The following is a 15,153-nucleotide window of genomic DNA, read 5'->3' on the forward strand; positions in this document are numbered from 1 at the left end:
TAGGGAGGTGATGGGTAACGGTGCTGGCCAATGGCCCATCCAGCACCAAACCATCTCTCGGGCCAGGGGCTTGCCTCTGGAAGCAGAGGTGCCCCCAGCACGCAGGCGAGGGGGAGAGGGCCTGCTGCATGCCCACAGACAGGGACGTACCGCACTGCGTGATGTAATCGATGCATCTGTCTACGATGACGGGAATGTCCGACTCCGTGAGCTGCTGCTCGGACAACGTGTCGCCGGAGCTCCCCGCAGCCTTCTGGATGGCAGCCACCCAGCCCAAGAAATCCAGCTTCCTCTCCCCTTGGATGTACAGCGTCCTGGGGAGACAAGCGAGGCCCCACAGCCCCTTAGCTGGGAAGCAACAACCGGGACTGCTATGCATTCTGGAGAGTCCGTCAGCTGATACGTCTAGGCTGCAGCACCCCTAGCCTCAGAGGTTCCTGCCCTCTAACATGAATTCCACGTGGGTGGAAGGTACTGGGTGAACAGCCCTGGGCAGCCACGTCTTCACGCTACCCCCCACAGCCCTGCCCACCGCGACGTGTCTCAGCCTGGCCCTGCCCATCTCCCTGGAGAGACAGCAACCTCTGCGCCCTCTGCTGGCAGCGTGAAGCAGGGGCAGGTCTTCAATGTCAGACGTGGTGAACGCCTGCCCCCCCGGCAACGGACTGAGGCCAACCAGATTGTTTCACACGAGCCACTGAGCATATAGCAGGGGGTTGCTGCTTCCTGCCTCTGCTAAGATTTGCCCAAGGGACCTAGGGAAGTCCCCATCTCATCACCCACCACCTCCGGTGCCGCTGGTTATTTTTAGACCCTTTCGGCTTTCTAGGAGAACCCCGCCACTTTTAAGAACCTGCAGGATCTAACGAACCCGAAGGATCTCTCCCTTGGCTCTGCCCTGCACTACACGAAGCGCAAAGAGGCTTTTTACCTTCTTCTCTCCACCAGAACCAGACTGTCCCCTTGGACGGCTGTGAAATGAAAAGCAGAGATGCCGTGAGATTGCACCAGCGCGGGAAGCTCGCCTTCCCCATCCTGTGGCTAGACGGAGGTAGGAGCTCGGTTCTGCTGGGGAAAGCGCCAGCTGCCAACAGAGGAGCTGACACCGGGAGGCCCAGCAGCGGTGCTGCAGGGAGCTGAGAGAGGTGGCACTAACAGACTTCTCTCCGGGTGGTACATTGGACAGCGGTGCGGCAGGTGGCACTAGCCTCCTGGAGTTGGCACTGAACCAAGCCCCAAGTCTGGGTTGGGGGACATTGTGCCATGGGAGATATGCACCTGAAAGATTTTGGGGCACCTTTTGCAGAAGGGATATTAACCCCTCCGTCCTGGGCAACCATCTTGCTGCCTTTAGAGTCTATCAGAGGAGTGCTCTCCCTCACTGCTCCGCTTAGGAGTGTAATTGTGGAGCGTTACTAGTGGAGAACAATGGGGCAGGTTCCTCCCCAGAGCAGGCTGCATTTCAGCACTGAGGGAGCGATCCCGGCCCATAACGTGCGCCGAGATCCTCCAGGATCACAGGTGCTGTGTAAATGGACTGTTCTGTAAAACGCCAGTGGCCTGTCGGACTCACGGTACTGGGTTTTAACGTGGCGAGGGGAAAGGACGGGGCAAGCCGTGGGGTGGGTGGGGATGACACCGACCAGACCCCTCCCTAGGGAGAAGCAAGGCAAGGGGCCCAGGCGGAGGGACAGCATGGAAGCAGGAAGGGGTGTGGTGCATACAGAGCTCTTGCAGCTTCTTCAGGTGCACAGCCTCCTCCTTGTCACTGTCCTCGAAGAAGGCGTAGAGGACGGACTGGGTGAGGGCGAACCAGCCCTCCTTGGCCCGCGCCAAGTTCAGGCCGCCCTTGTACTGCAGCCGTCCGATCCGCTCGAAGTCGTGACTCAGCAGCTCGTCCGCTCGGGGGTGGATGAAGGACTGAGACGTGGGCAGCAGCAAGGCAAGGAGAAGAGAGGAGAGAAGCCATCGTCATTACAGCTACCCAGCCATGAACGGCACGAGGAGCCGGACGCAGAGCCCACCGGGGAGCTGCACCTCCGGGGGAGCGGGGGTGTGCATGACAGTGGGAGGGGAAAGCTGGCGTTAGCCGCCTTTGTGCCACCTGGATTCTGGGCCGGCCGAGAGCTGGCGCAGCACCTGGCATAAATTAGAGCAGCCTCAGGGGCTGCTCTAACTGAGAGCAACTTCCCCAGGGCGGCCTGGGGGCTGTGGCCCCAGAATCTCCGGAGCAGCGTGTGCTGTGGAGAGGCCTCCCCGGCACACCCCTAAACTGCAGCCCTACGTGCTGGGGAATTCTCCTCGCTGGGCCCCTCAGCTCCCCATGTCCCAGTGAGAGGGAGCGAATCTCTCCTGTAGTGGCGGGGTTACTCGCCATCCTTGCTCACCGCCCCTGAATCTGGTTCCCCAGGCCTCCAGGGGACTAAGCTCCAGATGTGCTTCCAAATTTGGCCCTAGTGAACAAGCCCCACACGGGGCCCTCGAGTGATTTGAAAGGACAGGACCATGCAGCGAGGACAACGTCCCAGTCCCGAGGCTCGCTGCCCATGCCCAGTTAGCTGCCGGAGCGCCCTGTGCAGGACCTTCACTTGGGAACTGTCCTGGAGACAGAGGGGAAAGTAAGCCTGGCCAGTCCGGTCCGGCGTACCGGCAAGAGCTGGTACACAGCCGACTGTACTAGCAGGGGGCAGCTTCCCCAGGTGGGCAATTTAAAAGGGCCCTTTAAATTGCCACCAGAGCGCCGCTGCCAGAGCCCCAGGGTAGCAGCGGCATCCGGGAGCCCTGGGCCTCTGATGGTGATTTAAAGGTCCCAGGGCTCTCAGCTGCCGCTACCACAGCTGGAGCCCCGGACCCTTTAAATTGCTGCCAGAGCCCTGGCTTAGCGGCAACGATTTAAAGGGCCTGGGGATTTAAAGGCCCGTCCCTTCCGCCTGAGGCCACGTCCCTACTGCCCGAGGGACACCCCCCCCCCGCCTGCTCAGGACCCCGGCCCTGCGTACCGGTAAGTCCCTTAAGTTACTTTCACCCCTGTCTGGAGACCATGCTCCATTCAAATCCAGACCGGGATTCAACCCCTAGCAAATTCCCTCCACCACTTCTCAGCGCCGGGGTGCCCCTTACCTTGGCGATGGACTTGACCCACTTCCGAATGGCCTCCGGGTTCTCCAGCCCAAAGAGGTACAGTCTCTCCGATTCGATGTAGATCTCAAATGTGCTCTCAAACCTGCGCAAGGGAGAGAGCGAGAAGAAAGGAGGGAAGGAGACACGTACACTGAGGATTTCATTTGACCTCGAGCCCTTTCTGGTCCCATCTCCACCTTTACTCCAAACTAGCCCGCACTGCTCTGCAGTCCCCTGAAGGGGGCCCAGACCCAGTTTCCTTCCCCACAACAAGGACTTCACTGCAAAAGCAGCTCTGAGAGTCCCAGGCAGCCGCTGGGAAGATACAGGAGAAGGAGGCTGGTATAGAAATATCCAAACCACAACTAATGTGATTCTGGGGTGCATCAAGAGAAGTGTGTACAAGACATAGGAGGTAAGTGTCCCTCTCTACCAGCTGCAGAACTGTGTCCAGTTCTGGGGGCCAGGCTTTAGGAAGGATGGGGACAAACTGGAAAGAGTTCAGAGGAGAGCAACAGAAATGATCAAAGGTAGAAAACCTGGCCTGTGAGGAAATGTTGAAAAAATCTGGGCATGTCTAGTCTTGAGAAAAGAAGACTGAGGGGGGACCTGAGAACAGTCTTCAAATACATTAATGGCTGTTATATAGAGGACGGTGATCAATTGTTCTCCATGTCCACCGAAGGTAGGACAAGAAGTAATGGGCTTAATCTGCAGCATGAGAGGTTTAGGATACATGTTAGGAAAAACTTTCTAACTCTCCAGGGAGTTAAGCTCTGGAACAGGCGTCCAAGGGCGGTTGTGGAATCCCGTCACTGGAGGTTTGTAAGACCAGGCTGGACAAACCCCTGTCAGGGCTGCTCTAGGTTTACTTGGCCCTGTCCCAGCGCAGGTGGTTCGATTCCCTGGAGGGGACAAATTCCTTGGGGACTGGAAAGACCCTTCTGAGACCCAAGGCAAGGTAGATTTAATGCTGCTGCAAGGAATTCCTGTCGCGATGCAGCCAACTCACGCAGCAAATGATCCCCGCAAAGGTAGATAGGTCTGAGTCCCGTTCTACTAATGGGGAAACTCAGACAAAGATTTAAGTAACGTGTCCAAAGCACATCACTGGCAGAGCCATGATCAGACACTGGGAGTCCCAAACTCACTTGTTACGCACACAGGTCTAGAAATGGCTGTACGGCACCTATGGGCCCTCCCCACGTCATTAGCACTCACTGGCCTCGGCACTGTTGCTGCTCCAGCCTTCGCCAGAGAGGGGTCATTATGTTCCCATTCCCTGTAGAGTGCTTCTGCGGGCAGGGGCCCCCTGGGGCCAGGCGGGGTGGGCAGACCCTTACCCGTGGGTGTCAGGCGGGTTGTTCACCAGGCACACAATCTCCTCCATCTTGATCTCGCCGTTAGGCACGGCGTTGCGGTCGTTCTCGTAGTAGCTGAAGATGCTGTCATTGAGGGTGCACCAGCGGCGGCTGAATTCTACAGGGGACAGGAGTTAAAGGGGGCGCAGTGTTTACTGTGGCTCATGGACCCCAGACAAAACCCAGTCAGTTTCCAAGCAAAAAGAATGGTTTGTCCAATGGCCAGGCCTGCAAGTTTCCCCAGGGATCTGAAAGCCAGGCTGGGCCCTTCCCTTCCCACACCTCCGCACTGCCAGCAAAAGGTCTGTCAGCCAAATTCTGCTCTCTGGGCCACCCCTGGTCCTGGCGCTGGGTTTGCACATCGGAGTTCACAAACAACTCTGTTAATGACATGCAGGCAGGACTCCAGATCCCCCAGCTGGACTGGTGCCACAGGGTTAACCGAAGTCAAGAGCTGCTACGGCTTATGCTAGGCATCTACAGAGACATCTGACACCCTACCCGTCCTGGGTCGCACCCCATCGCCAAAGCCACCCCGGGTGTGTCTGTCTCTCTCTCTTGGGGTTTTCTGCTCTCTTACAGAACAAAGCCCCAGCCCTGTGCTGCAGACACTCTTACCTTGACCTAGACTTAAACGAGCCACAGAGCCAGCTGCTGTAGCCTGGCAGATGGACTGTGCCACCTCAAACAGCAGCGGGTCCTGTGCTGCAACACGCCGCACGATGCCGCCTCAACCCTGCCCCTCTCCTCTCCCCGGCAGGTAACCCCGGGAGCCCCTACCTTCCCGGGATTTCCGTTCATGCACCAGCTTGGCCATGGAGGGCGTCTTGTAGAGGAAGCCGTTGTGAGTGACGGATGGCAGGATCACCGAGTACTGCTTCTCCTCGCTGTTCCCCGCTTCCACCCGCGGGATCTCTGCAGTCACAAATGGCATTAAAGGCCCAGTGGGTGCGGGCCGTGCCCAGCGGACGAGGGATTTGAACTCTCGCTGGCTGGGAGCCAAGAGCCACCCTGGCATTGGCAGCCCAGGGCAAACAGCAACCCTGAGGGGTCAGGGCAACCGACCAGCTTCCTATGATAACAGCCATCCGGCCACAGGTTAGAAGCTGCGTTCTGCTGCTTTTCTATAGTACCCCTGGGCAGCCCCAGAGACCACTCTTAGAGCAGGCCTGGTGCTAGCTGTCATGGTGCCTGGTGCTGCCTGCAGGATTCGATCTGGCCCGGAGGGGTTCGTTCTCCGGGGCTCAGTTAACCCTTGGCCTCTCTGCTGAGACCACAAACAGCTGTTACGTGCACCCTCGGAGCTGGGTTGAAACCCAAGAGCCAGCAGCCTGTCAGCTTTCAGACCCTATAGCCCTCGGGGGGACAGAGCTCAGACACCGTATCCCACCCCTAGCCCTCTGAGCGGCCCGGCCTGCCTGAGTGAGACGTGTTAACCCCTCACCTGCCAACGAACAGAAGACCTCAGTCACCCCCACAGCATCGTCTGCCTAGGCTGCCCCCTGCCCCCTCTTACGTCCCAATACGCCAGCACCCCAGAAAGAAGCAGAGGGGCTGAGCAGCAATGGGTTATCCCAGCAGGGCAGCCGAAGGGGAGCTCTGGGCTACAGCCCTAGCTTTGCGATGTCGAGCTAGCTATCGGCGAGATGGCCCTCCTGCCTCCCCTGCGGGCTGACAGGAAGCGCAGACGCGACGTGCTGTGCAGGGTAAAGGGGGTAGGAGACCAGGTGCTCTGTGGGGAGCAGCATCTGCACGTTATGCCGAGTGTTCGACTGCCCTGCGTGCTGCAGCTGGTGCTCTTAGCAACGGCCGACACAGGCCTCTCCTGGGAGCTCTGGGCTTTGTGCCACCTCACAGTTCCTCCGGCTGCCCTCTCACCACCTACCGCTCAGTGCCCCGTCCCCTCCTGCTGCCACCTCCCAAGGTGTACACAGGGCACTTCCTGCGCCCCTCGTCCCGAGCTGAGCTGCCCTCCAGCGGAGCGTCGCCCCGCTGCTCTTTAAATCCTGCTAGATTGAACGTAGGGAACGGTTCATGTCCAGGTACAAGGGGGCAGTAAATTAACAGCCCCAGGCAGCACCACTGCAGTGGTACATCTCCTACTCTGCTGCTTGGGCCCGGAGAAGAGATCCTGGCATAGAGGTCCCCTCCTTGGGCGCGTGAGCCCTGGAGGCAGGCCTGGTGGTCTGCTTGGGGAGCTGGGATGGTGCCAGTGTGGCAGGGCACATTCAGGGCAATCGCAGGGGCAGGCGGATGTGTGAGGATTGCGGCAGGGCATCGGAACTGGCTCATCACCAGGCTGTCATAGAGCCCCACAACAATAGCCCTGGGACTGGCTGAGGAGACGCTGTTGTTACAGTCCCTTGTCGTCGCTCTGTTAAACGGAAGGAGCCGGCGCAATCAGCCGGAGCTCGTCTCGCCGAGCTGACAGCTCTGTTGTGCTGCTTCGTGACCAGCAAGTCAGAGGAAGGGATTCCTGAGCTACGCAAACCGGACACAGAGAGGGCCTGGTTTATCTAACATAAACCAACAGCCAGGCCAGTGGGGAGACAAAAGCCACATCCTCACACCCTGGGACTCCAGCCTGGGGGCATGGCACTAGTGCTGAATTCACTGCTAACCTTCCAGGGGAGGGGAAAAAAAGACTCTCCTAGGATGGTCTTGGGGCTCAGGGGAGCTGGGCTCTATTCCTGGCTCCGCCACAGACACCTTGCGTTAGTCACGTCACCACTCTGGGCCTCAGTTTCCCCATCTGTAAAACAGAGACGATGTTCTTTCCTTTCCTCACAGAGACACCATTCAAGCTGAAATCACCCACGTCAGTGGAGCGCGCTGAGCTCCTCACAGGGAAGGTGCTCAAGAATCAGGACAGAAGGTCGTTCTCTCTAACAAGTATTTCTTCAGCGCCGATGGAGTGCTCGGGGCTTTACGAACCACAGCGGAAGATGAGGTCCTGGCCTGCAGGTGGCCAAAGGACAGGCCTGCTTTAAAAGCTGATCTCGGTTCTATTCCCAGCGCTGCCATGGACGCGTCACGGCTCTGGGGCTCAGTTTCCCCCGCGGTGGCAATACTCAGGCCCCTGGGTGCAGTGCTCAGAGATCTGGGGTGGAGAGGTGCAAACCCTGGGGTTACTGCTGTTCCACAGGGAGCAGGGGGCTGGATAGGGTGGTGTAGAAGCGAGGTCCCTGCCCAGGATTGTTTACAGCAGAGATGCTTATCTGAATCCTTTGACTTTGCCAGCTGGCAATCTGGGCACAGCAGCGTTCTCGAGAGCTCTCTGCTTCTCTCTCTTTCTGGTCTGGCTGAAAATACCCGGAGAACAGCCCCTCCTGTGGTATTTCAGCCCTTACGTTTCTGGCCTCCCTGGGAACCCAGCAGTACAAATGATCGACGGGGGAGACATGAACGTTCGGGCTCTTGCTCTGTGCGAGTTGTGAGCCTGGACTGCACATTCTCCAGCCTGATTTGCCCATCCCTCATAGACAGGGCCCTTAGGTCCTTGCCAGAAACGTACCTCAGCGCACTGGAGTGCAGGCAAACAGCAAGAAGCAAGCCCGGGATGGCCCCAGGAGAGGGACTAGTTGACCTAAGAGCTCTCAGATGTCTCTGATTCATCGTGCACAAGCTGGAGAGGCCTCCCACCGGCTGGATTTACTTTTGTGCTGACGTTTCTAAACTTGCTGGGCCAGATTTCTCCCCCTCTCCACTCCCCACCCCCCTAAATCCAACAACTGCAAGAGGTTTATAGGTCACCCAGACATTACGGTCATGAGCGAGCAGTCTATAGATTAGACTAGAGATCAACAGCAGAGATCGATTGGCCCACACTGTGCTCCCAGGCGTTGTATCCCTGATGATGGACATTTCCTCTCCTTCTTTCCCTCTGCAACGTCCGGGTCCCTACCCGAGTCGATGGGAGTTTTCCAGGGATATAACAGAACCAGGAATAAGCCTTTAGAATGAGACGCCCTTTGACTGCCTTGAGGTTTTTGTCCTATGGAACCAGAGCTGCAGGTGAGAGATGGGCCGGAAGCGAACCAAAACCTGGGCTTGTTTGCAGACTTTGTTCTGCCCTAGCGCTAGCGTGCCGAGATCTAACATCGAGTGCTGCAGGGCCGCGGACGGTGGGGAAATGGCTGTGGCGATGCAGGGTGGGGAGGGATTCTATTGAATGCACACAGTCGATCTTCCCCTGGAAGCCAGGATCTGCGCGTATGTGGCTTGACACGCTCATGAAGGGTCAAATGCTGCAAAGCAATGAGCCACGCTGAGCAAGAAGTCAGCTGGGAGCTCGGGTGCTCAGCGCCACACAGGTCAGACCCCAGCAAATGACTGACGGGGGCGGAAACCCTCACTGGAAATGTGGAACAGTCTAGAGCAGAGCATCGCTTTGGTGAATACCGGGCAGCTGACGGGTCACGCTTCCCCCAGCCATCTGCCCGAGCGCCTGGAAACACCTGGGTCTATTGCCTTACTGTGTGGTCACCTGACAGACAGACGAGCCTTTGCTGCCGGCGCGCCATCACCCTGCTGTGCTGAATGCACGGCGAGAGCAGTCTGTCAGAACCAGCACCAGGGCCGGCTCCAGGCAACAGCTTGTCAAGCGGGTGCTAGGGGCGGCCGCTCCGGAGAGGGGCGGCACGTCCAGGTATTTGGCGGACGGTCCCTCACTCCGCCTGGGAGCGAAAGACCTCCCGCCGAATTGCCGCCGCAGATCGCGATCACGATCACGGCTTTTTTTTTGGCTGCTTGGGGCAGCCAAAACCCTGGAGCCGGCCCTGACCAGCACGGCGGGTGTGTTTATCCCGGGCCATGGCAGTCGGTGGGAGCTTTGCATTGCCCTTCACGGGAGCAGACGCTGGGGGTCCTGGCATCCAGAGAGGTCCCAGCCATGGGCTGGAGGGTGGAGCTCCACACTGGGTCTCCCGGTGACCATGTGACTGAGAACAGGCGGAGTGCAACCAGGCCGCTCCTACCACCACCCAACCTGCCCTTCCTTCCCACTTCAGCAGAGTCACGCCTGATTTACGCCGCTGCAGCGAAGAGCCGAGTCCAGCCTGACGCCTTCTCATCTCATACTGATGGAGCGCAGGGGCCAAGCAGGGGAGAGAACATCGCTTTTCAGACCCCCAGGGGAGGGACTGCAGGATCCGGCTCCACGGGGCTCCCTCCCATCGGACGCTGCCCTAGATTGCTGAGGCATGCTAGGACAGCACGGAAAGATGCTCCAGGCAGATTCCAACCAGCCCATGAGAACGGTGGGAGAGAAGCCACCGCTCCTGGTGCCTTTGGGGTGGGCTGTTCGCTGCGTTTTTTCTGGGTAAGAAGGGCTTTTGAAACACAGTTTTAAATGTGTGTTACAGCTGACGCCAACGTACACCCATACCAGCTCCCTCCTCACTCATACCCGCTCCCTGTGCTCATTACACCTCTGAGTCTGACACTTTCTCCAGAATGGTGGGGGAAACTTTCCTGGAAGCCTGACCAGAGCTCGCCTGATTTCAGCTACACGCCAAAGACTCTGTGTTTGTGCCAAAAGTTGGTCCTTTGGGGCTGAAACCTGAGCCACCGTGGGGCCAAGAGGTTCAGCTCTGAGTCAGCCCAAGAGGAGGCAGGGAAGAGTTCAGAGCAGGCCCAAGGACGGGGCGAGCGCAGTTCTGGGTTCACATGGGACCCACAGAACCAAAGCCCTGGCTCAAGTGAACCGACACCGCCCAGTTTCAAATAGCTCGGCCAGGGACCTAGCAGGCTCCGAGCTAATGCTTCAAACTCACGTAGGATCTCTTAAGCGTTCTTGCAACTTTGCTCTCCACACTCGGCCCCTCCTCCGTGGCACGGAGGATCTCAAAGCACTTGGCACATGCTGCAAACCAAGCCTCATTAGCGAGGTAGGTGAGCACCCCCAGCCCTATTTCACCGGTGGGAGAAACAACGCAAGTGACTTGGTGTGTGACCTTGAACCAGTCAGTAGCGGAGCAGAGAACAGAGCCCGCGGCTGATGCTCTAACCACTAGCCCAGCCCACCCGCAGCATTCCCAGACCTCCATCCCGCTCACAGCCCCGGCTTGGGGGCTCTGCCCGGTCCCACCTGCTCCTCTTACCTGAGCTTTTGTTATGAAGCAGGAATTCCATCTGCAGCTTCTGTCCAGCCTGCTCAGCTAAGGCGATGGGGTTCGGGAAGTCGGGGTCCCCGGAGAAGCAGCTCACCTCCGCCCCGCAGAACACCAAGGACTGAGTTTCAGCCAAGTCGCTGGTCGTCACCGTAGCGCACAGGGCCTGCAAGAGGGCAAGGGAGGCAACGGATGAGTCCAGTCGCCGCTGGAGACACGGCAGAGCATCAGCAGAGAATGCCAAAGCCCCCTCACCAGCTAAAACCCAGGGTGGGAGGGCTCCGAGCTGAGCTCAGCAGAACAGGCTGGAAACAAAATATCAACAGAGGCAGAAAGCGCCGCAGGCCAGGGGTGCTGATTGCTGCAGCTGGGAGCTGGCTTCCAGGCCGGCTGGGGAAGGGAAAGGGGCTTGAACTGGGGGAGAAAGTTTGGAGCAGCTTTGGTTTTAATCCCTCCTTTACGGAGCCCTGGGTGAAGTCATACAGCGAGAGGGTGGGATGGCCTCTGTATAGGGAGAAAACAAGCAAGCCCACATGTGGAATTCCAGAGCGCCTCTCCGACTCCCAGCCAGCCAAGAGAGGCTTAGGGCGGGGACTGGACTTTCTAAGCAAACACAAATACAAAGCCCAGGAGGGAAAGCGGCTTGCAATCTGATACGGCCAGCCTGGTTTCTGTTGTTCTCCAGCCCAGTCGCTGCTCCCATATAATCCTCACCACGGGTGTGAAGCAAAAGGAAAAAAGAAAGAGTTCAAAAGTTAATTAGGCTCCTCCCACCGTCCCCCCAACTTTGCCTGGAGCATGGAAAAATTCAGCTTTCCCGCTTGGTGCCATGTCTGTCACCAGCAGTTACCAGTGAGGGCTTCAAGGTGTCTCTTAAAGGGACGCTCAACATAGCTCTCTGAAATTTGCTCATTTAAAAGATTTCAGTTCCCTGATGGAGCCCTTGGGAAATAGCCTGCCCTGAAAGAATTCCTTTAGAACAATATCACAGGGGTTGGTCTGCTATGCTGCAGTGTTTTGGAAGGTCATTTGGGGGCCCCCAGGGTAACAGTGCATCCCCCTCTGGTGGCTGGTTCTTTAGAGGATAACTGCTTACTACCGCTACCGGCCAAAGAAGTAATTCCTCTTGCTCCAGCGGCAGAGGTCCGGGCTCTTCCGAAGCAGTGATTTTGAGTCCCAGTAGACTTCACTCACTTGGTGTGAGTGGCCAATAACAGGAATTAAGCAACACAATTAGGCAGCACAATGTGTGAATCATATTGCCCCCTAGTGATTGAGCCAATAGAGGATAACAGCCTACTACAGCTAGAGGAGCTACTCCTTTGGCTCAAGCCTGCTTCAGCGCTGAAGTGCCCTAGTTCAAAACCCGCTGGTCATCCATGGCGGGGGGTAAAGGGTATTACACTTGGGCCGACCACTCCTGCCCCCTGCCTTGCAACGCTTATAACCTCGGCCAGCTTTGCAAGAGGAGCTTATAATGAGCTGTGGGCTCGAAAGCCATTTGGTGTTCAGGGACTGCCGACACCTGGAATAGACCAGGGTCCCCATGCGGTTCCTAGCCGCACACACACACTGATTGTGGCAAAGATGCCTGCGGGAGACCCAGCCCTCGAGTTGTTGTTCAGTCAAGACCAGCTCTTTTCAGGCCTGAGCCACTAGCCCTCAGGGAGGAGGGGATCTAGGCCAGCTGCAAGTTTCAATCTGTCCTGTTCAGACCTTTGGACTGGGCTAAGAGAAGAATGAAGCTGCCAGGACCCTGGATGGTCTTGACATTTGGTTATCAGCCTCTCTCCCTACAGGCTGCAGCCAAGGCCAATACGCACCTGGGGCAAATACTGCTAGAGCATCCCTGCAGCAGCAGTGAGATCAGCCTTGCCAGCGGACTGCGTGTGGGGCATGAATAAACAGGACCCGAGGTAAAGCGGGCGGGGGCTGATGGGGCATAGGAGTGGATGGCTGACCTGGAGGAGCCGGGATCCTCAGGCATGGCCTATCCCCAGCATTGCGAGGGGAGACGCTGGCCCCGTGGATAGGATCATGGGAAGAAAACAAATGCAGCATTATGCTCAGGGAGAACGGGCCTGGGTGACATGAGAACGTAAGAGTGGCCAGACTGGGTCAGACCAAGGTCCAGCTAGCCCAGTGTCCTGTCTTCCGACAGTGGCCAATGCCAGGTTCCCCCAGAGGGAATGAACAGAACAGGGAATCATCAACCACCCCTGTTGCCCATTCCCAGCCCCTGGCAAGCAGAGGCTAGAGACACCATCCCTGCCCAGATGATGGGCTGGGGATGACGCCAGAGGACAGGCAGTACTTTCTACTTCAGAGGTCTGAAGGGGGGGGGCCGAGCCAAGACTCCGGACCCCGATGTTCTGATCACTCCATCCACCCAGCTCCTCCCGCGGTATCCTGCTGGATTTGCCGAGCGGATTATTTTTAGCTTGTGCCTTCTCCTTTTTTTCCAGCGCCAAGGAAAAGCAAAACCCCAACCATATCCCTCCCAACCGGCCACAGCCCGGGGAGGACCTGGGATCTCAGCACTAAGCGGGCCCCCATCTGCAGAGTGATGCAGTCACCTCTGGGGTGGCACGCAGCAGCTACTGAACAGCACACAGCAACATTTCATGACACGTTACACCCATACCTGAGACACTGCAGAGGGAATTTCAGGGAGACAGAATGTTATTTCTTAACTGGAATTTGGCCAGAACAATTGGATTAGCCTCCCAGGTCGAGACCTGGGATCTTCAGGCTAAGAGCAGCCTAGGTGTCAGTTTAACATCTATTTATTGAAAACCAACATTTAACCACGCACCAGGCAAACTACCTGACCACTCCACAGAGCCCGACCTGAGCCACCCCCCCGTGCATCACACCTTCCCTATATACAACACACACATCACAGACAATAACACTGAGCACTTGTCGGTCAGACAGGAGCATGCCCATTTCACAGATGGGGGAAACTGAAGCAGGGAGCCAGGCAGCCTCTTTTGCGTGATCAACCTGCAAGACCTTGGAGCTGATTTCATAGATTCATAGATTTTAGGGACAGAGGAGATCAGACGCGAGGATCACCACTCGGGCCACTGCCTGGGCTCCCACAGCTCCTAGTGCTATCGACTGGAGCTGTGGGTACCTGGCCCCTCCGAAAATCAGTGTCACCATCGGTGGCCCATTTGTGAACATTTGGGCTTTGGCAGCTGGGCAAAGCTCCCAGAGCGAGTCAGGCAGAACCACCCTTCGGAGTTCCCAGCTCCCAGACCTGAGCCCCTCACACTAGGCCGTGCTGCCTCTGCGGAAGGCGAGGAGGAAAATCCAGCGTTGAAGGAGGCTCTTTAGCACGCAGGCCCTGGGTAGAGAAGGCTCCGCCCGCTCACTGTCTCCAGGTGATGGAGACCCCTTGCCGGGACAGAGGCCCGCAGAATAGCCCTTCTCCTGAATGTGATCTCGAGACCACTAGGCACCAACCTTGTTGAGCTCCTCCTGGTTCCCGAAGAGTGGGTGGTAGCGCCGATACTTGCCCTCCTTGTACTTGGCTATGAGGAAGCGTCTCCGCTCCTGGCTCCCGCTCGCCACGTGGATGGCCTCGCTGGGGGGCACGTTGGCTGCCCAGAACTGGTTCGCCACGCAGTTCCCAACCTGGCAGAACAGCTGGGGATACAAAACAGTGACGGCAGAGTGAGCGGCACAGGCTGGCACCTCTGTGCCAATGCCACCGCCTCCCCATTGCCCTTCCCGCATCCCACATGGATCTCCGCTGGACGCGAGACAAACCGTGTGGGGCCGGCGCCTAGCGCAGCTCTGGGTGTGGTCAAAGGGGGAGAACAGCGCCAACCTGCCTGTCACTAGCGCTCAGTCCAACAGGCCAAACGGGCTCACCCGCAGGGCACGTGCAAAGCCCGTGTGTTAGTGAGGCTTTTCCCAAGGGGTGGGCTGAGTGGGGAAGGTTGGGCTAGGGGCCTGGTGCGAATGGAACAAAGAGACAGACGGACAGACAAGCAAATGAATCCCAGGAAGTCCTACGGCCTGTATTCAACAGGAGATCAAACTACGTGATCTCAGCGGTCCCTTCTGGCTCTGTGGTGTACCAACCTATGAATCGGAGATCAGATACCACGGTGAGGGGCAGCAGTTTAAGAACTGGGGGTGGGGGAGAGAGAGCTGGTAACTGAATGTCCCGGCACGGACGTGGGAGCCCTGTTTGCTGTTCACATGTGAAATCGCCCATTGCGTGATGTCTGCAGACAGACACAGAGACCAGCTAACTGTCGGCCTGTTCGTTCATCTCCTCCACCCCCTCAGCCAGTCTGGGATTGTTCCCCACAGAACACACCCTGAGGACCTTGGCTGGCCCAAAAACACCTCTCCTATGGACCCCAGTCCAGAGAACACTGCTCAGCCTCTAAGCCTATGGTCTGGCAGGGCAGTCAATCCCCTGCCCCCTTTCCTGCCGCAGAATAACATCTGTGGAGCCGCACGGAGGCTTGTCGGCTCATGCTGACGTTTTAAAGCGATTGCTCCTCATTTTCACCCGGAGCAGCCCCTGCACTTTGAGAGTC

At 57.7% G+C, this 15,153-nt stretch overlaps 1 protein-coding gene across 1 annotated transcript in view; it reads right to left on the reverse strand.

Annotated features, from left to right (window-relative positions):
• The window catches only part of ARAP1 (ArfGAP with RhoGAP domain, ankyrin repeat and PH domain 1), a 136,586-nt gene that overhangs the window by 36,045 nt on the left and 85,388 nt on the right, over window positions 1–15,153 (reverse strand). Inside the window, exons 12-19 of the mRNA XM_054015922.1 lie at window positions 14,063–14,245; window positions 10,583–10,757; window positions 5,262–5,396; window positions 4,464–4,599; window positions 3,121–3,223; window positions 1,725–1,920; window positions 932–971; window positions 151–314 (exon numbers count right to left, since the gene is read on the reverse strand). Of these exons, the coding sequence (XP_053871897.1) occupies window positions 151–314; window positions 932–971; window positions 1,725–1,920; window positions 3,121–3,223; window positions 4,464–4,599; window positions 5,262–5,396; window positions 10,583–10,757; window positions 14,063–14,245 (1,132 nt within the window). The remainder of the gene's footprint in view (window positions 1–150; window positions 315–931; window positions 972–1,724; window positions 1,921–3,120; window positions 3,224–4,463; window positions 4,600–5,261; window positions 5,397–10,582; window positions 10,758–14,062; window positions 14,246–15,153) is intronic.

This window comes from Malaclemys terrapin, chromosome 1, assembly GCF_027887155.1.
Source record: "Malaclemys terrapin pileata isolate rMalTer1 chromosome 1, rMalTer1.hap1, whole genome shotgun sequence".
Lineage (NCBI taxonomy): Eukaryota > Metazoa > Chordata > Testudines > Emydidae > Malaclemys > Malaclemys terrapin.